General features: G+C 43.9%; 1 protein-coding gene across 7 annotated transcripts in view; it reads left to right on the plus strand.

The window, feature by feature from the left end:
* GPR132 (G protein-coupled receptor 132) overlaps positions 1 to 20,004 on the plus strand; it is an 87,874-nt gene extending 67,870 nt beyond the window's left edge. The window contains exons 1-3 of one of the 7 annotated variants that reach the window (XM_055803209.1): positions 45 to 178; positions 5,107 to 5,192; positions 14,192 to 20,004. In XM_055803209.1, coding sequence (XP_055659184.1) covers positions 14,216 to 15,319 — 1,104 coding nt within the window. In that variant the 5' untranslated portion in view covers positions 45 to 178; positions 5,107 to 5,192; positions 14,192 to 14,215 and the 3' untranslated portion in view covers positions 15,320 to 20,004. Of the gene's footprint in view, positions 1 to 39; positions 206 to 5,106; positions 5,193 to 10,837; positions 10,910 to 11,308; positions 13,347 to 14,191 lie in introns of those variants that run through there. The other 6 variants (XM_055803215.1, XM_027780960.2, XM_055803204.1 and 3 more) reach the window with 6 other exon arrangements.
* Positions 20,005 to 20,289: the final 285 nt, after the last annotated feature.

Here is a 20,289-nt window from a genome sequence, read left to right on the forward strand (position 1 = left end):
ACTACAAGTGACACACTTTGGGAGCTTGATGAAGTCTCATAAGCAAAACTCTTTTAGCTCACACCACTTATGACTGTTGTCGTTAGCAACTTCCTGAAGTTTTTACAGAGCAGCCTGTGAGCACAGAAGTAGTGTGAGCGCTTCACCGTCTCCTCTGCAAAAGCCAGAGAAAAAAGAAGTAAGTGATTTCTGTCCCTGAGGCAAGGTATTACTTCCACTTAGCAGTATTTTGCTTTGTTCTGCTTGGATTACTGCTTCTCCATGCTGTGCATTTGTATTTCAGAAATGCAGACTCTGTTGATGTTTCACTGTAGTCTAAATCTCCTTGTGACTGATACACCAGACATAAAGTGTTGTTGGGTCTGTATTAGAGTTCATTGCAGTCGATGGAGTCTTTGCTACCTGTCTTCCTTATGAATACCCTTTCCTGTTAAAAACCTATTTCTCTCTTACAAAATAATTTTGTTTCCAGTTGAAGGATTGTGGCAGGATACAGGTTGCTGTGAAGTTAGATTTAACTATCACTGCAGACCACGAGGCATGAATATAGAATTGTATTAGAAACACGAATGCTGGGCTTCCTTTCGTAGACTGTAAGGAGAATCCACATCCAGCCTTTCCTCTCATATTTACTCTGCTGGAAAAGCAAAACAACAGGCATTTGACTGTGTAGTTTACCTGCTGGTCTGTAGTCACTAATTGGATTGGATACACTACATTTCTTCTTTTTTTACATCTTTTATTCACACAGTACTGCTGATCTCTGGTGCTCAGAAATGTGAAGACTGAGTTAAGATTTTTTTATATTATTATTTTTATTTTTTGGTCAAATATTTTGGGAGTTGACTTGTTTCTTTGAGACTTCAAAAATACTGGGACCATGCTTAATGCTCTTCCCAGCAAACGACCTCACTTTTACATGAAAGCTGATACTCCTTTGCATTTAGCTTAGCCGTTATTTTCATAGCTGGAGATTTAAGAAGACCACAAGTCTTGTGATAAAGTCACAGACCGGCAAGAGTGATTGCACCACACTGGTAGGTGGGCAGAACAGATCTCTTTGGGTTTCTTTCTTAGAGACTTTAAAGGATTCTGCCTTTGCTTTGACAGATTCTGAGATCGGAGAGGATCTTTCCTACGCCAAGTAAGGTTTAGCAAAGAGTAAACAAAAAATCCTACCACAGCTGGGCTGACCTGCTGATTTCATTGAACTGAATTGTTTTCCTGAATTCAGCATCTCATAGGGTGTTCTTGGTTGGTTTTTTCTCTGTGTTACCTCCCCCGTACAGTTGTGTTTATGTTGCAACAGAAATCACTACAGATTATAGCTACTGGCTTCTCTTTAAATGTTAACATGAAGTTTGGTACTCTGCCAAAGACCAAGAAGCATGTGGGCTTAGCTTTAACCTGCCCTTCCCGTAATCCCATTTAGATCTGCTACTGCCTCTAAACCAGCAGTTCTTTAACTTCCAGTAACACCTTTTGAGGGGCTGGGGGGAGAAGGCAAAAAAAACCATGTATTCTGCTCTTTAGCACTCCATGGGCAAGGATGATTTTCTTCTGAGAACTTTTCCTCAGTTCTGTACACAGGACACTACATTGAAACAAGTACTCACAGTTTGAATTCAGCACCCTCTCTGTACAGATTGCTGCTTGAGACTGCAGACGGCTCTGTCAGATTCAGCATTTCCCATCCCTCTCGGGAGACACTGATCTTACAGCCCCATCACGGCCACACAAACAGCATTGTTGTCAAAATAGAAGTGCCTGAAGGCAGCATTTCAACTATCTCAGGCTGCCCTGACAAAGCTCAGTCCCACTTCAGAGCTGAAATGGAAATCTGCACAGCTTTGTGCAGAACGATTTTGCCCTCTCAGCCAGGTTCCTTTATTTTTGTATACAAGAGGCTGCAAAAAGTGCATGTAAGCCAGTGGTTCCCAAACCAGAAAGGGCTGGGAGAGGGGAAGTGGAAAGTGGTATCACTGCAGTCACAGAGGGTCATGCCACTGCTAACATTAGCAGTCACAGTCCCAGTACAACAGGAACGTGGCTGGAGGGGCAGCTGCAGTAACTGCTGTGCCAGATGACAAGAACAGGTTTCTGTGGTTGCTCTCCGTGACTGTACCTCTGGCCTGAGCTCAGCACAAGCTCAGTTTTTGCTTGCTTTTTCTTGATACTCAGTTCAAACCTATTGTGTTCTCAGTGTGTCATGGGGTGTAATTAGCAACAAGCAGTTCAGTGCAGTTCCACCTGGAGCTGGCTTTATCTCCTTTGACCCCTTTTCCCTCCCTGCACAGACCCAGCTGCCCGTCCAAAAGCATCTGGATATCTCCCCACTGCTCCAGGCTCCAGAGTTGCTGTGCATGTCTCATGCACGGAACCAGGACAGGTCTGGTAGAGTTTAGCAGACCTATATAGGTATCCTAACACCTTCTCGCATCCCTCTGCCACACATTATTGCCTCCTGAGTGGGGTGTATCTCGCTGTGTGAAAATCACTGCTTTAAACTGAACCCTTTGGTAGCCAGCATGTAGGGGAGAATACTACTTTCACTTAGCATGGCCTCCTATGCTGGAGCTATAACAGAGCAGTGGAGGAGGAGGTAGTCAAGGATCCCACCATACTGGCAGAAGTACGATCATCTTTACAGCTGCTTTCTGTAGAGCACATCAGACTTGACAGAATCTGTCTCTTAGACCACTGTTGCTACTTCGATCTTACCTGCCTTCATGAATCAAGGCTATTTTTAAAGCAGGGTATTTCATGCAGACAGATACTACCAAACACAGCTAAGGTTCAGACCTGGCTGCTGCTGTTGGTGGAGCAGAGCATGGACAAAAAATATCTCCAAGAACAGCCTGTTGTGGACTTAAAGTCCATAAACACCAAAGGTTCTGTATTGAAATTGAAGTGGAAGGTGAAGTGGGTTGTATCACTGCACAAGTGAGCAGGGCCTGACTGGGGCAGAAAAGTCTGAGAAAATTAGGAAATTCAGAACAGGGTCTAACAGAAACAATGTATGCTTTTGATATCCCTAAAGAAGGACACTTCAGGGAATATCTGGTAGCTGGGATTTTTACATTAATATCTTTCAGGATAGATCTAAGAGTCCTACCGAAGAATAAGATGCTCATTGTGGTAGATGTACAAACAGCTAGAAGAGATCGCAGCCTGAGTATTTGGACAAGACACTACAGGAGATTTAGCAGACATTAGTGGGGTTGCAGAGATGACAGAGACGTGTTAGGTGCAAAGAGGAATCTTTGAGTGTCACAGTTTCTGCTGGTATAACTAAGGTCTTAAGGGGAAAACCCTGCCACTGGTATGGGAGCTAGCTAGCTGCAGGAGGTGACCCACATGGCAAAAAAGGAAAACGGTAGTTCTCCAATTAGTTGAGAGTGAATCATACAACAATAAGGAACAAAGAAATTTATTTCAATAGTAAATGGAAAATGAGGAAATACTAGTGCCTGAGGTCAGAGCACTTGTAAATACCATCTTTAACTGTTAAAAATAGGGTTGTTTCAAGTACAGAAGGCACTGTGGTTTTCATGAGGCTTTGCAGATTGCACATGTATTCCCAACCCTACATTCATTTTACACAAAAGTAAAATGATTTTGAGGGGAAACTAGTTGGACTTCTCAGTGACAAGCAATATGTCAGTGAGCCCAAGTTTGGCAGGTCACAAAATTATTTTGGGCACCTTTTTGCTCTGTTTTTCCCCAGCAACCTCTTTAGCATTGATGATGCTGCCAACAGCAGTGCAGTTCCCACATCTCAGTGGCTCCCACACAGACACACAAGCAGTGTCAAGACCAGTAGGTCCCCCATGGTAAAGAGTTAATCTACTGTCACAAGGTCAAAGCTCGATGCTGTCTTTGCATTCTCCTACTGCTGGGAGGGAGCGGCCATCCTGTCTGCGCTCCCTCTTTTCAGGACAGCTAAGCTACACCCTGGCCAGGGGATTTCAGAGGGATGAAAGGGACAACCATATTTTAGGGATGTAGGAAAAGCCTGTGATCCCAGAGGTGTCAGTGCAGGAAGAGAGGAAGCTTGTGACTTTGGGAATCTGATCAGATGTGTTTGGTTATGAATAAACATTCTCTGCAAGTGTCATTGCCTGTGGCACTGGACACTTGTCCCCTGAGACAGCATCCTCTGGCTCCCATGGGAACTTGAGCAACAGAAGAGGTATGAGTTGTAATTTGTGGGTCTCCTGGGAAAACAGTGGTTTGAACGCCACAGGCTGACTTGGGCCAGAGGGAGGGAAAGCAGCAACAGGATGGTGAAAGGCAGGAACAAGCCATGGCAATGCAGAGACCACGTATTGGGAACGATAGACCCAGGCGATGACAGGCTGGTAGAATGTGACCAGATCAGAGATGGAGGACAGAGCCTGAGCAGAGAACAGCAGCGACAGGCCAACAGCATGCAGGGCCAAGCTGCAGTCAGATACAACTCTTGGCCATTAATAAAATCAAACCAATAGAGGGAAGCAAATAGAGCCATTGCCCAGCCACAATCCACAGCCAGCACACAAAGAGCAAAGAAGCTTACCACAAGGTAGGAGAGCTGCATGGTCACTAAAAAACCTCTACCTGGACCTGCTACAACATGGCTCTCTTCACGTGCAGCAGCAATAGAGCCTAAGGGTCCCGTAGCCTCTGCAAGTCCAGGAGCACAGAGGTGCTGGGTGCCAGCTGAGGGCTACCACAAGCCATAGGCATGGCTATGCCATGGCCATCCATAGCTGATCGCCTTGCCTGCCTGACAGGCAATGCAGCTGAGCGTTCACACCTCTGGACATGACGCTCCTAGCAGGGACAAGCTTCTCTCTTGGCCACAGGGTGGCTGTGGGTGTCCCTTGCATGCGCATGCACAGACTTGAATGTCTTTACTCAGGCTGTGCGTGTGCCCAGGTGTCACACATGTTCTCCTGCTGGCATTCCCTGAAGGGTGAGAAGATGTATGGCCTCAGTCTGCAATCTCCCGCAACTCCAGGTGAACAGTTGCTGCCACAGAGGTGATTTTGAGTGGTGATATTTTGGGGTGAAGATGGCTCTAGTACAGGCCTTCTGTGGCTCTTGGTCTGTTTCTAACTGCAGGTGCCAGAGGTTTGGCAGGAGCATCCCATTTGGAGGCCTGGATGACTGAGGCCAAGAAGGAGGAACATGTCCATAAGTAGCTGCTGGTGAGATCCTAAAGCCTAAAGGATGACAGAGCACCCCTTTTTAAGGGGTACCCTTGTGGGTTTGAACAGAGATCTTGGTCCTTCTTTATTAAGCTGCTTGAAGCTGGATTTTCCTTAAATCTGGCAATTAGACACACTCAGCTCTAGCAGTGTGCCAGCATGGCCAGATATCCTTGCCTTGTTAAAACAGCCTGCTCCCCACCACCCCAGCCTGCTCGTTCGGGAGTCCAGAGACGTACTCATCCATGTGTAAGCCCTCAGCTTACAAATCTGCTAGCACTCAGCTGTGCTTTGACATCCAGGAGCACCCCTGGGGTGGGTCAGACATTCTTCCAAGACCATAGTTCCTACACCAGCCAGCAAGAAAGCCTGGCCAGTTAGGTTTCCAAGTGAGCCACCTGAGTAACAGAAACCTTATTCAAATAGCCCCGCTGCCAAGGCCATCAGTCAAGCTGCGATAGCTTTAGGGAGGCATTGAGCACAAGCGCCTGCTGGTTTTGTGTGTGAAAGTGTGTGAAGAAGAGGGTGTCAATCAGCAGCACAAGTCGCCAGCCTTGGGGCTGCTCTCAGCTGGTCCCTTTCACTGCTGCTGCTCCAAAACCTATGTTTTCCTCAGCCTTTTGACTTGATGGGCTTTATAGTTTAGCCTCAAATTTATGATGGCATTTCTGGGGCTCCTGATGGCTCTCCTCACCATAAAGTCAGTCCTCTGGCTCCAGGACCTTTCTAGACAAGCTGCTAGGTAAATCTGCCCTGTAACAGCCGCTCTCTGATGCTCTCAGGGAGCACTGAGAAACTTTGCTATGTCCAAAAGTCCCAAAATCATAAATCATGGCCTCCAAATCATGAGACTGAGGAAAAAAGTCCACTGATACAGGGGGATTTTGCATTCTATTTTTCACACGTGAACTTCCCCTATCTACTCTGTATGACACTTGCATTGTTTTACCTACTTTTAGACGTGTTGAATAAGATGGTTTTAAACTTTGTAGCAGGAGCTTCCATTTACACATTTCTTTCTTACTCACCCAGCATTCTTCTTGCCCATGCAGTCCCTCACTGGGTAGTGTAACATGGCACTAGGACACCCAGTTCATGGAAGGATCACTATTTTAAGCCAGGTTCTTTGTCAACCCTGAATTATGATAGTTCACCTCGATGATACCACAGCTTCTCATTTTACCAAAATAGTATATTTAGTTGTAGATCGTGGGAAGGGGGATGTGGATGTGTGAATCTACATAAACACCCACAAACAGGTATCTAAAATCTCTAGGTGCTGAGAGTTCACATCTACAAATGGTGTATCATAAGGTATATCAAACACCTCGGAAATGATTGCTGAGTTCCCCTCCTGAAAGGCAGATGGTTAGTATCTTCTTTCTTCTAACAGGTATCTTCCTTTTTTTTTTAGTAAGACTGTTTATATCTGCAGTATAGAGTTAAATATTAAGGCTGTATAACTAATCCCAAGGTCTTGCTGCTTCCTTACAGCAGCTATTTTCAGCCTACAATTGCTTCATAGCTTGTTTTAACAGGCACTAGTCAACAGAGGGATTACTTGCTTCACCGCAGTGCTCTCTCTTAGGTGCCTTGCAATTGGCAATCAGCGTAACCACTGACACCGAAGCAGTTGTTTCTAGCAAAAACTTACCTGACCTTCAGATGGCTACACTCGGTAACCAAAACAAAGCGTATGTCATGCCTTGGTTCAACCCAAGTCTGCTTGTTTCTTAAGAGTCTTCTCCATGGCTGCAGCAGCCAAGGAGCCTTCCAAAGAGGGTAAAACTCAAATAGAAACCTAGCAAACACAAGAAACTTAACACTTTCATCTTTCAGGAATCAAACGGAGACCTTTTTTCCTGACAAGGCATTAAAGCTGCTTTGCACAGCGTTTATTTGTCTCTGCATTCAAAACCTATCAGTGGTTTCCTTCTGACCAAGCTAGGGTGGAGGCAGATATTTTAAGATGGAGTTGTGCTCAGACTGGATTCCCAGTACAGTCCTGTAGCTTTAAAAAACCTTTTTTTCTCTACAGAGTTTTGAAACTAAATAGTTTCAAAATTATATATTCATATATTTGAAACCACATAGTTTCAAATTCCACTATCTTGTGTATATCAGTAAAAATGATTGGTCTGCTGAGTAACTAACTGGAGCCATTGCTGCTTTTCCTTTGTACGAGGAGACTTGCTTATAGAAGTGACTTCATCTACTCATTTGTTTATTACTAATGGAAAAAAAATAAACTTCACTGACTTGCTGGGGTAATGGGACATAATCTACTTTTACCCACAAAGATACCACAAACAGTTTTTTCCTACTTTCAAGAAAAGCAGAGCAAATAATCCATGGCAATGTCTTACTTTCTATTAAAGTGAACAGACACAAAAGCTAGTGGTCGGAAAAAATTAACAGCTCATAAAGTTTACAGGCACATAACGTAAGTTCTGCATGAGAAAGAGAAGCCCAGGTTCAGAAAAGGAGTGATTTTGCTGGCAATGAGTATTGTAGGTGACCTATCTGCTGTATCTGGGAGTTGATGTCTTACGATACTAGGTCTGAGTGGTCAAACTGACATCACGTTAGTACTCTTGTGTCAAACACTTGCAGTACCACATGCTGCTGAGGAAAGTATACAAAACCTGTCAGAAGAAACTCAGGTCCTGTTTCATTGAGAGTTGATCTATGCTTTGAAGCATGCAGGTTGCTATCCTCTCAAAATATTGGGGGCAGGAAGGAAGGTGGTAAGGGATGGCTTGTTTTTATCTTAACTATTATAAGCAAAGTGCTTTTTAAAAGATATTCTTAATATCCACGTAAACCCCTCAAATTTTCATCTCTAACAATAATCCTTGGCCTTGAAGGATGATCATAAAATTATTTTAAAAGGAAAAAATATATGAAATAATCCACTCTGCTGATCTAATTGTACTAATGTTATGGATTTCACTGTGTCTTTTTTCTCTTCTGTCCCTCTGTATCTCAGGTGAGTTAATCCAGACACATTCAAGGAGTGCTCTGTTCAGATACCATGCTGGGTTTGACTCCTCCCTCTCTCCCCTGTATCTGCAATCTTCTTTTTTAACCTTTCCTAACAGGTGTTATTTGTATCACTCCAACTTCTCTGTTGCAAATTAAAAGTTTTACATGAGTAGCTCATAGCAAAAGAAAGAAAGAAAGAAAAAAAAAGAGGCAAAATAAAGCCTTTTGCTTTCCCCCTTGTTTTCACTTCCCTCTTTACGCCTCAGTGTTTGCAAAAACACCTCAGTCTCTTGAGGGAAGATCAGATATTCATGCAACTGGCCTGAATGAGCAGCAGGAGTCACCAGTCAAGTTTCTGCATCTCCTAGAACATTTTCCTGCTTCGTTCAGGGACCAGTTTCCAGTGAAAATCTTTACATTCCCCCAAAAGTGAGAAGCTCTAGGCTAACAGGCTCACTAAAGCCCACATGCTTTTCAGGGCTTAGCAGTGGCATTTTCAAGGCAAAAGAACTGCAGAGAGTGATGCGGTTAGAGCAGCCGTCCACCTGCACGTGACCCAGATGGCCAGGTGCACTGCCTACCCAAAGCTCAGGGCTTGCAGCATCCACAGAGAAGGTGCCTGGTTGGGTAACTCCATTGCAAACACCTCTAAATAGTCAGCAGAGATCCGCAGTGCCTCTGGAGACTGATGAAGCTCACACTACGGTCAAGCTGTTCTCAGTACAACCCCTCCCTCCACCTGCCCCTGGCTACTCCACTCTTGGCCATGGGCTACTTACTCCTAATCACCTTGTGCCAGCCCTACTGATGCTTTGAGCCTGGTGAGCCACTTCAGAAAGGTCAGCTGGTGGACAGCTCACCCAGATAGGAAAAGGGGACAAGTTTCTGCTAGTTTACCAATCTGTGTGTGTTCACAGTGTTCAGGTGACCCACCAGTCACGGACAAGGCAGAGAGGAAAAAGGATGACAGGCTGTTATTCTGGCGTGGCTGTGATGTGAAACCACATCCTCATAGCACCTCAGGTTCATGATTTCATCTCCCATGAAATGAGGAGGGCACCTCTGTAGGATAGTTCAATGCTCTCTGGTACTGGGTAGGGGATGACAGATGACCATCACACAGGCTCTCGGCACAACAAAGCAGTACTTTGGCCCCTGTCCACATGATGGGAGATCTGTTTCTGGACCAAACACCAGTTTGGTGTTTGAAATCTGCCACTTTCTAGGAAAGCCTGAGAAAGAGCACTTTTTCATTCCTCTTGGTAAACCCAGGCCACCTGCCACGAGGAATGCGCTGGATCAAAGAGAAGGTGAGGAAAGGGCCATTAATCTCAGGCTGGTTTCACAGCCCTGCTTGGTGGCTCTGCAGAAGGACACTTCTGCTGCTTTCTCACCACCCCCCAAGAAAATGGGCTTTCATGTCTGTCATGCTTCTTCCATCCACAACCCCTTTTACTTGGGCATCTCCAGGTGCCCTGCCCTCTTCCAGAGTTTTCTCTCCAAAAGGTCTCAACACATTAGAGCATGTAGGCGCTCCATTTTAGGAGTAAGAGATGTAATTATCTGTTCATCGAACAATGTGAACGTAACACAACAACATTCGAAATTCTAGGCCTACCTACCCCAATACTGTGGCTACAACCTAGGCCAAGAGCAGATGTCTGGGGAAGAGTGTAGATACAGAGCAGGCACACAGTAGATCTTCCTTAGCGGATTACTCCATCTTCCAGTGCTTAGTGCTTCCTGAGCCGGGAGTGGTGGCTCTGTCCTGGAAGATGAGATGTTTTGCACATCTTGATTGTGAGAAATATGCACGTGTTGACTGCGGTTTGCTGTGCGCAGTGAGTCTCACAGAGCAAGAAGCCTCAGAGAGCTGCTAAATATACTTGGAGCAGTTGATGCAAAACACAGCCAGGACCTCGTTTAACACCTGGTTATCTTGTCAATGTTTGGTGAGCCCTAGCAGAACAGAACAGGTCATAGAAAGGTGAGAACAGCTACTTTGGACAGGCTTTGCTCAACTGAAAGCTACAGAGCAGCTAAGACACCTAATTCATTGAAACAGCTTGTCTCTCTCAAAGGTGTTCTCAGATATCACTTGTACTTGGCATCATGGCTTCGTTTGACCCTTTATAAATGCTTTAAAATTGCTCGATGTGATCAGTCTCTTAAGTTCTGCTGTTCCAACCAATGCTTCTAGCACTAAAATTGCTCATCACAAATATTAGCAGAAAATGAACCCTGAAATGGTGTATGTTTCTGTCAGCTGTGTAATTATTATTATTATTGATTTGAATGAACATCTGAGATGCAGGTTAGCCTGCTCCAGTCCTGCACCAGTGTGGGACAATAACAAAGTGCTGACAGGTAACCAGCTGCCTCTTTAAATAAAGCAGTACAGTTATGAATGCTATATTTCAGAGATGTGGGCATACATCCGTCACAGCCCAGCCACCACAGAGGAAGGCAGAACTGGGAATCTTCTGGGCTGAGCCAAGTGTCAAACCAGCAAACTCCAAAGGCCTGAGAAGACAAAAGTGTACATTCAGTTGCAGAAGGGCAATGTCATAAATTGTCTTCAGAGTGCTGCTTTCTGATCTTCAGTTAGAGGAGGAAACCCCGCTGCAGGCCTGGAGAGCTCAGCAGAGGCACGTGATGCTCAGAACTGGGGCTGGATGCAGTGGCCAGGGCCAGAAGACTCTTCCTTGGACAGGGCAGAAAGGCAGGAGAAGGTGAGGGGGGGAAGCAAATGGATTCCCTCCCCTCCTCCTTCCTGATACAGGGCTGAGACATAAAGCATTACTGCTGGGAAGGATCCAAGCTCCTGAGCTGACAGGCCAGACCTTCAGGAGAGTCATTCAGCCTACGTGTTTTCTCTGCAAGTGCAAATTCATGCCTCTGGCTGCGTTTTGTTGTTGAAGCTTTGCGCTTGGCAGCTGACAGTCATTTAAGAGTGAAGATCTTTTCAGCCCAGCCTCAGCCCTGTAGAAAAAAACCCCATGCACCATGCAAGCAGCCTAAAAAAGTCACAGGCATCTCCTTCCTGAGGCTCACTCACAGGCGCAGAGCATGGGAAGGAGATTTGGAGCAAAGCAGGAAGGGAGGAGGCGAAGGAAGGAGGTGGGAGAAAGAAACGCTGGGAACCATGTGTCTGCAGAATAATGCCGCTACTGCTTCCCCCCTGCCCTGCACCATCACTGCCTGCTCGCAGGCGAGACAGGTACCTCCAGGGGAAGCATGCCTTTGTGCAACAAGTGGTGAACAGCAACAGCCGGTGGAGGCATTGCAGAAAGGAGAACATCCAGACAGGGTCAAGAGAAGCATGCAAAGCCCAGGAGGATGGGAGGAGAGCACACCTCCAACCACTCTTGAAGATTTTTTTGTTAAGGCACACAGGGTAGACAGCCGCTGAATCACCGAGATGGCGTGCGACTGCGCTGCATCCCCACCCTGGCTGTCACCATCTGTGCTTTACCTTAGAGGGGGAAGTCTCCAAGACCACTCTGTGGTGTGGAGGTGTACAGCAGCTCTTACACCAGTCAGACATGTCTGAATGGAGGACAAACTCTTGTATGCCATGTCCCAGGTGAGGTCTGGGCAGAGAACCACTGCTGACCCTGAAATCAAGCACCCTTTTTAGCCTCTCTACACAGCAGTTCAGTAGGTGGCCCAGAGCAGACCCCACTTCATTCACCAAGGGTGAAAGATACCCAGAAGCAGCAAAAAACCTCAAGTCGACACCAGCCCTTATCACAACCATTGTTTTTCTAAGTTGACACCAGCTATCAGTACTTTCACTGCTAGGAAGGAAGGGAAGTAATTTTACTTCCTTTCATGCAGAAACCCTGCGGCAGCCCTGCCGAGTACCATGCTGTCTTCCCCACACAACGGTGAGGATCCTCTTCTCCAGTCATTCTTAAGATGGGACGTTTGAAGCTAAAGGAAACTTCAGATCCCCCTTTAGAGGGCTTCAACATACTCAGCAGACTCCAGCCCAATTCTTAGACATGGGAGGATGTGGTCCTCTAGCAAGACACTTCAATTGAACCAGCACATCAACCACTACCTGCTAACCCTCATCAACGTGTCGGTACATGAGCACCGTTTGCCGCAGGGGGAAGTGGAAGGCAGTCACAGAGCACGTTCTCAGTTCCTCTGTCGGAAGAGGCCCCTTCCAACCGTCCTCACCCCAGGAAACAGCTTACTCCACTCCTGGGGCTGGGGACAGCAGGTACCACTTGCTTCTGCCCTATCTGCTCACTTGGCAGGACATCTTCATTCAGAAGCAGCTGTCATTGAGCAGGCTCCGATTGCATTGGGGTATTTGATGGAAGTGAACACCTCTAAACGTGAACCAGGAGATCCTCTCTTGGTGTTTACAGCTATGGCTAGCACTGTGGTGCTGTGGGGGTCTTGCAGCCTAGGGCAACCTGCATCCTTTTTCTCATACCATTCTCATCATCATGTAACTAAACTAAGCCAGGGGACCTGATGGGCCTTCAGGCTTTAGGGATCTTGCATGGCAGGTGCTCTGTTAAGCATTCAGGGTGGAGTTGCTTGTGCTACCCCAGGGACCGCTCTTGCCCACACGAAAGGGAAGGAATGGCCCCACCAGCTTGTCCAACCCTCCCAGAGATGCAGGAGACAATCCCACTGTGCTGGCCGCAGACTGCTTCCCCTTGGTCTGCTTGAGATGGGCCCAAACAAATAACAAATAAATGTTCCAAGGCTGCTAAAAGCTACCTTCTCCCCTGCATGAACTCAGGGTGAAAGAACTTGCTTTTGCATAGTGTGAACCAGGAAAGCTTATGTCCCTCATCTGTCTGAAGAGTCTTGATCTCTTGTCAACACATCTGCTTGTGGAGTTAGCTGGCTGTTCCCTGGAGCAGGCATCGACCCCAAAAGAGAATTCCCAAAAGATTAGGCCAGATGAGACCTCTTTTCATCAAGGATGTTATACAATGGACACCTTCAACTCATAAACATGGCGAAGTACAACTTTTAAGGGCATACAACACGATTCTGGCACACTCACCTCCATATTCCTCTGTTCACTTGGAGAAGACATCTGCATGGAAATCATCACGTGGCTTTGCAAGAAAGGCTTCTCCAGGCACTACTTAATGTTAACCAAATGCCAGAACTGCTTTTGTGTGTCATCTTGGAAAGGTGGAGTTTTTTATAACCACTCTTGTTCAAAGAGCATTAGATTTCTTCGCCTCCATTTCTTAAACGTGTATATTGTTCTCTTTGATCTTGTTTACTTCATCTTGCTGCCCTTATTTCCTGTTGTTTCACAGAGGCATCAAACAGATGCAGTAGGCAGCTTCACCGCCTTACTATGGTGGGTGTTACATCACACTACAAGTTTATGTTCTTCAGCTGCAGTTCTTCGTTAAGAGGAGAGAGAAGTATGAATTAACTAGATCTGAACCAGTATGTTGTAATACAGTGTGGAAGTACACGCTAGTGGCTGGATTATGGTTCCTGTATGCTGGGTAGTCTCTGACACAACTACCACCGGCCACTTCACATGGTTCCTCCATCTGACTGATGATAAATGATAGCTTCTTTTGGAAGTCTGCCTCTGAAATCTCTACAGTTTACATTTTGTGTTACTCAGTTTCAAAAAAAATTAATTGAAAACTAATGCCTTCAATTTCCTTGTGGAAGTGACTTTAGTAATTGATCAGCGTCTCACTCTTATTTAGGAGGCAGCCTGCTTTAGACACAGTCCCCAATACCCTGTTTTAGCGAATAGGCATGCTGTAGTCAAGAAATTCCTTATGAAGAAAGGCACTTTTTACTGGAAGTAAATCCAACCTGACTCCCAGGGGACACTACAGGAGACCAGCAGGTCTTGGGAAATTTGCCTGTCTTAGCTGCTTCCCCAAGACAAGTATCCCCTTTATTCCGCCAACACATGCTGTTGGCACCTGTGGTACCATAACCTTTACTGACACATTTTTAAGTGATATAAATGCTAACTTTCCACCTTGTCTTCTGATTCTCAGGGAACACCAGCTGGAAAAAGAATAATGGAAAATTGTACAGACGCAAATAATAACTCTGCTTGCGAAGGAATTCCCTACAAAGACAGCAAGACACTTCTGGTTGCAGTTTACAGCATCGTTTTTGCCATAGGCCTTCCAGCAAATTGCTTAACTTCCCTGCTTACATTTGTACAAATCCAAAGGAATAAAGTAATTGCCATCTACATTTTCAGTTTATCATTGTGTGAGCTGATGTATTTAAGTACCTTGCCTCTCTGGATTATCTACGTGCAAGATGAGCACCAGTGGAATATGGGTGTAAAGGCTTGCAGAATAACAGGATTCATCTTCTTCTGCAACATATACATCAGCATTCTGCTTTTGTGCTGCATTTCTGTGGATCGTTACGTGGCACTGGTGTATGCTCTGGAATCAAGGGGGACAAGAGGACAGAAGAAGGCAACCATAATAGTGTGTATTCTCTTCGCTGTGGTTGCAATAATCCACACTCCAGTATTTTACATGGAAGATTACTCACAATACAGTAATAAGAAAACCTGCTTTGAGACTTTGCCCCTTGACATAAAATTGGCTTCTTTCAGCTTTGCTAGATTCCTATTTGGATTTGCCATACCTTTCACAATCCTCATTTTCACAAACTACAAAATTTTCCAAAGTACAAAAACGAGCAGCAGCTTGACTTGTCGCCAAAAAGCCAAAGTGAAGTACCTGGCTATCGCCATTATTGTCATTTTCCTGATCTGTTTTGCTCCCTACCATGTGGTACTCTTAATAAGATCCATATACTTTATGTTTCATCAAAATTGCTCATGTCTATTTGAAAAAGATGTATATTCAATTTTTACAGTGTTTCTGTGTTTAGCCACTGCAAACAGCATTGCCGATCCAATCATCTATGTGCTGGTTAGTGAAAATGTCAGAAAAGATTTTTATAGGAGTCTGAGAAGATGGAGACTGAACTCATCCAGGCTGAATTCATCCATTAATTACAAGAGTGACAGTATAAAATGTAGAATGTCAAAAGAATCACCAGAAGGAGGGTTAAGAGAAGAAAATAAAGAAAGGCCAGCTTCATCTGACATTCAAAAGACCTGTAATAGTGGCAAAGACCAAGAAGATGGCAGGTAGCAATCGGCTGCTGACACAAGTAAGGAGTTCCCAACATCACCTGTGGGCTGCAGACTGCAACACACAAGTACTTACATGCTGACGTCCATGGGGGGGTGGGTGCATGGGCCAGCAACTCCCTGAGGATGCTACGGGAGCGATACTTCTTATTTCTGTTTGTCTCCTACGATAAAGTTTGCCCACCAGTATCATTGGTGAAAATATTGCTTTGCTAAGGACATGTGGAATAAACTAAGTTATTTATATTGATTCAAATTGAAATCTTAAAAGCTTATTTTTTGGACTGGCTCTTTTCCTCATATGAATTCAGAATCAGCTTTATAATCAGTGTTATCTTCTGAGCTGGACCAAAAAAATCCCTGCTGAAGAGAACAATGCACATTCTTATGGTTGAAAATTTTTGTTCTTGAGGAGGTACGTGTTCAGATTCTCATACACGTACCCTGTTGTTAACATTTGTGGTTAACCAGTGGAAAATATTAAAAATTAGTGACTCTTTCAACAAGAACCTTGAAAATGTTCCAAATACTTCAATATGCAGCTTTGTCTACCTTGCACATTATGGGGAGAATTAGAAGGCAAAAGAGTGACCTGGTAACAGAACAACAGTATTTCTACCATATTACTCAAGATCCTGCACTGCCCTGAAATTCTTCAAATGTACAATTCTAATGCTTGACATTTTACAGCTAGTAAATTTTATTTGTTTTGCAGTTAAACCTAGAATGCACTGAAGCATATAGAAAACTTACACATTTCCAGGTGGAGTCAGGAGATCTTTTCATGCCGTCTCCAAATGTTTGTTGAACTTGTGTTTCAGATCTGACTAAACTAACAGTTTCCTTGTGGTATTGATACAACTTTTACTGTGTAGGAGTCTGCACAAGAGCGAGGTGCCTTTCTGGCAAGGAAGGGCTGGTGGCACGGAGAACACAGCCCTTTCTCCCCATAGATGGGAACTCCCTCCGACACGCTGGTGGTGCACACAGGAGACGATGCTGGGGCAGATTTCCTTGTTGCCGCTGCTGAATAAACTATTGATAGTAGTTTCCTGTGCCTTCAAACCAGAATTTAAAAAATAAGAATGATAGAAATCTGGCAAGATTTAGACAAACAGCTTCTTCATTTTTTTTTATGCGATCAAAGTAAAATGGACGAAGACCATGAAGCAATTGGATGTTTATTTGAATACAAATGTGTAAAGTGCTTCACAGCATCATGCTCCTTAATCTGTAATGTTGGATTTCTGTGATATTTTTAAATTGTTATTAATGTTCACATTTCTGAATTGAAGTAACATTAACTAATGTTAATGTCAACACAGTACTAGTATCAAAATGGCATTTCATCAAGTTATTATATCTATGACATATTTAATTTTTGCATTATTTAATGACTCGCTACCTATGAAATGCTTGTGTCCTCCAAAGTAGTTCATATTAATACTGAACTGAATAGGAGATTGTTTCTTGGAAAAATGTGAAATTCTGTTGTGATGCTAGTTAACAAATTGTGGTTTTCTATTTCCATACGCATCCTAGAGATCAAACTCTCTGAGGTATTTGTGGCGCACTGAAGCACGGACTCCGAGAGTGGATCGAAGACACTTTGAAGACACTATATTAAAATCAAGAAAGCCTTTTATACCTTTACAGCATGCTGACCTATCAGCCTGCAACTATGCTCAGTAATTTTCCACTCTTAACTCTTTTTTTCTATTGCAGACACAGCAACTTAGCAACTCCTTTATCTACAAGGCCACAAGCTCTGCAGACTACTCCGTATCTTAAAGTTTCTTTTCTTGCTCCCATGGCTTCCTTCCAACAAGTGTAACTGTGTCTCTCTCCCAAGGTCGGTTTTCACTTACTGACACTGTCAAGCTAGCTCAAGAAATACCCACATCTCCCCCTTCTTTATATATAAAAAAGGCTTCTTTCAATGCTCTATTAGAGTTTGCACACATTTTAACATACACGGAATACAGATCAGAATACATATAAAAATGAGTAAGCATCCTACACCTATTTGTAATAAGCTTTTTACCCATGCAGTTAAACCTAATCTACTAAAAAGATTTCCAAAAATGTTAAAACCATCTCTTCATTGTAGTTTCTGTACTCCTTCTTGCAAGTTTCCAAGACTTTTGTGAATATATTCAAAATGATCAGAGAGATCCATACAACAAAGTCCATCAAAATTCTGACAACCATGACCTTGCGCTAACTATTGCAGCTCTATTTTGTAGCGTAGCATGTCTTATTGAATCCACATCTAGCAATAGTCCACTCAGGGCTAACAGCATTGCATTAGTTTGTTTTGCAAGCCAACAGCCAAGCTTATTCAAGGTGGTTAACACTTGTGCTGTTCCTACTCCTGGAGCAAACATAGATGCTGCTATAACGTCACCAGGGCTCCAAAATTCCATATTATCTTTACAATCAGTTTTAAAGGCAGGTGTAGCACATTTGTGGCGGCATAACTTATGAGTTATAATCATGGATGTATTGGGTGTTAACAAAGTTAACCTTCCAATGCTACATGGTCCTCCTTTCACATGGGAGGGAATGCCAGGCCACGCACGATCTCCACAAATTAGAAATAATCCTGTGGGCAGTTTAAGTGGACGTTTGCTAGACATTGATATATTAGGAGAAGTATAATTACACCAAGCGCTAGCATTTCTATATGCAGGTATGGTAGCATTTAACCATTGAATTGTTTTTATATCATCTTTGCCGGTGTAGTAGAAGTATATACCATAATCCATTTTACAGATCCTAATAAATCCAGGTCCTGTGGTTCAATCCCACCATATGCTAAATATGGAACCGAACCATCCCAATTGTTAACCACATCACCAAATCCCTGAATTATGATCTGTTTATCTGAGGGGATGGGCCAATCATCAACAGGTCGTCCAATCAGACAGGTTGTAAAAGAATTTTCTGGAGAAGCAGTTGATAGACATAATGTGTCCTGTCCCGTGCAATTGACCAAGGTTACCTAGATGTTGGTTTTGGGTTGAGGTGGGATCCATATTGATGCAGCTGACATCATGGCACAGATGATGGCAATGACTGAGATAACGATGGCTTGATCCATCGAGCTGGTACCCATCTTGGGCCAGAACCTGTGGAAACACAAGCATACCCTCTACCCCAAGGTATTAACGGAAAAGGACCTTCCCATTGATTTCTCTGTAAATTTTTTACTATGAGTTGTGCTTTCTCATTAGATTTTGAAGCACTGTATAAGCCAAAATGGTGTTGTATAGGAGGTCCATTCTCCATCCAATGGTTTTAAAAATTCAAAGCATAAGAAGCTTTGGCTATATGCTTTTGTGGGGTTAACCCTAGACTCTCCCTTTTTTGTTTTTGCAACGTAGTTTTAAGAGTGCTACGTGTGCGTTCGATAACGGCTTGGCCTGTGGAGAATGTGGAATGGCTGTAATATGCTGAATTCCCCATTGTTGAAAAAGTGCCTGTGTCTTAGGTGCTTTATAGCCAGGGCTATTCCCTTTTGTTATAGTTTTTGAACTCCCAGGGTGGCAAAGGCCATAGTAAAGTGTCTGCAAACATCTTTTGCTTTTTCACCTGAGTGTACTGATGCATAAATACAAGATGAAAAAGTGTCAATAGAGACATGTACATATTTGTACTTGCCAAACTCTGGTATATGAGTAACATCTGTCTGCCAAATTTCAAGCGACAGAAGACCTCGAGGATTAGTTCCGATCGACAGTGCAGGCAAAACTTGTGGACAATTGGGACACAATTGTGTAATTTGCCTCGCTTGGTCCTGAGTCAGTTGAAACGTGTGTTGCAGTGCTTTTGCGTTTTGATGATAAAATTCACGAGATAAACGAGCCTGTGCAAAACTGTCAGGTAAGAGCTCCCTGGCACCTACCAGCCTGTCTGCTTGTGCGTTCCCCTCACTTATGGGACCGGGTAGGGAGGTATGTGAGCGTATGTGTTACATAAAATATGGATATGCCCATTGATCCAGGAGCCACTTGAGCTCCCAGAGAAGAGCAAATAAGGCTTCATGTGAGACTTCCTTCAACAAGGAGCATTCTAGCCTAGAAACAAGGCCGGCCACGTAGGCAGAATTTGTGATAACACTTATTGGGGTAGTCCATAATTTGAAAACACAGACTACTGCAGAGAGTTCTACTACCTGAGGCAATCCTGTGACAATATGTATGTTGCTTTTCCAGTTTCCTTCATCATCTCTCCAAATTATCACTGCTCGGCCTGTTTTGCCAGACCCATCAGTGAATACTGTAGGGGCATCAACTATTGGTGTGATAGCTAATTGTGAAGTAGGTAAAAGAGGAAGAGAGTGCAGGGATTGTATAATTTTGTGTCCTGGGAAATTAATACTTACCTGTCCTGTAAAATCCACTAGAGCACAATGAAAAACAAAAGAATGGTGACTTTAAAAAGTGAGCTGTTTTGAATCAAGAGGCAAATAGATATTAGGTTCAACACCATCTAAAGTTAATAAATGCTCTCCTCCTTTCTTAATTACCATAGCTATCATTTCAAAAGCTGTGGTAACTGTTTTTCCAAAATTATGTGGTAAAAATATCCATTCCAGAATAATCAAAGGATATATGTCTTGTGGAACCCACTGTGCTAAGAGACCATAGGGCTGAAAAGCTGAATAAAAAATGAAAAGGCTAATAGAGTGGTCTGTTTTTCACCTATGAGTGACTTGACCTGCTAATTTTACAACCACTTTATCAAGAACAGTTTTTGCAGAGAGGGTAAGTGTTTGAGGAGACATCAAGTCTGGATGTCCTTCCAATAGTTTAAAGAGGGGATGGAGTTCTTCAGTAGATATCCCTGAGAGAGGATGAACCCAATTTATGGTTCCTAACAGTTTTTGTAAGTCTTATTGCAAGGCGATACATTGAGGTTGGATGTTTTGTTCTGATATTTTCCATCCTAAATATCACCAAGGTGGTA

The sequence above is a fragment of the Falco peregrinus genome, chromosome 1 (genome assembly GCF_023634155.1).
Source record: "Falco peregrinus isolate bFalPer1 chromosome 1, bFalPer1.pri, whole genome shotgun sequence".
NCBI classification, from domain to species: Eukaryota; Metazoa; Chordata; class Aves; order Falconiformes; family Falconidae; genus Falco; species Falco peregrinus.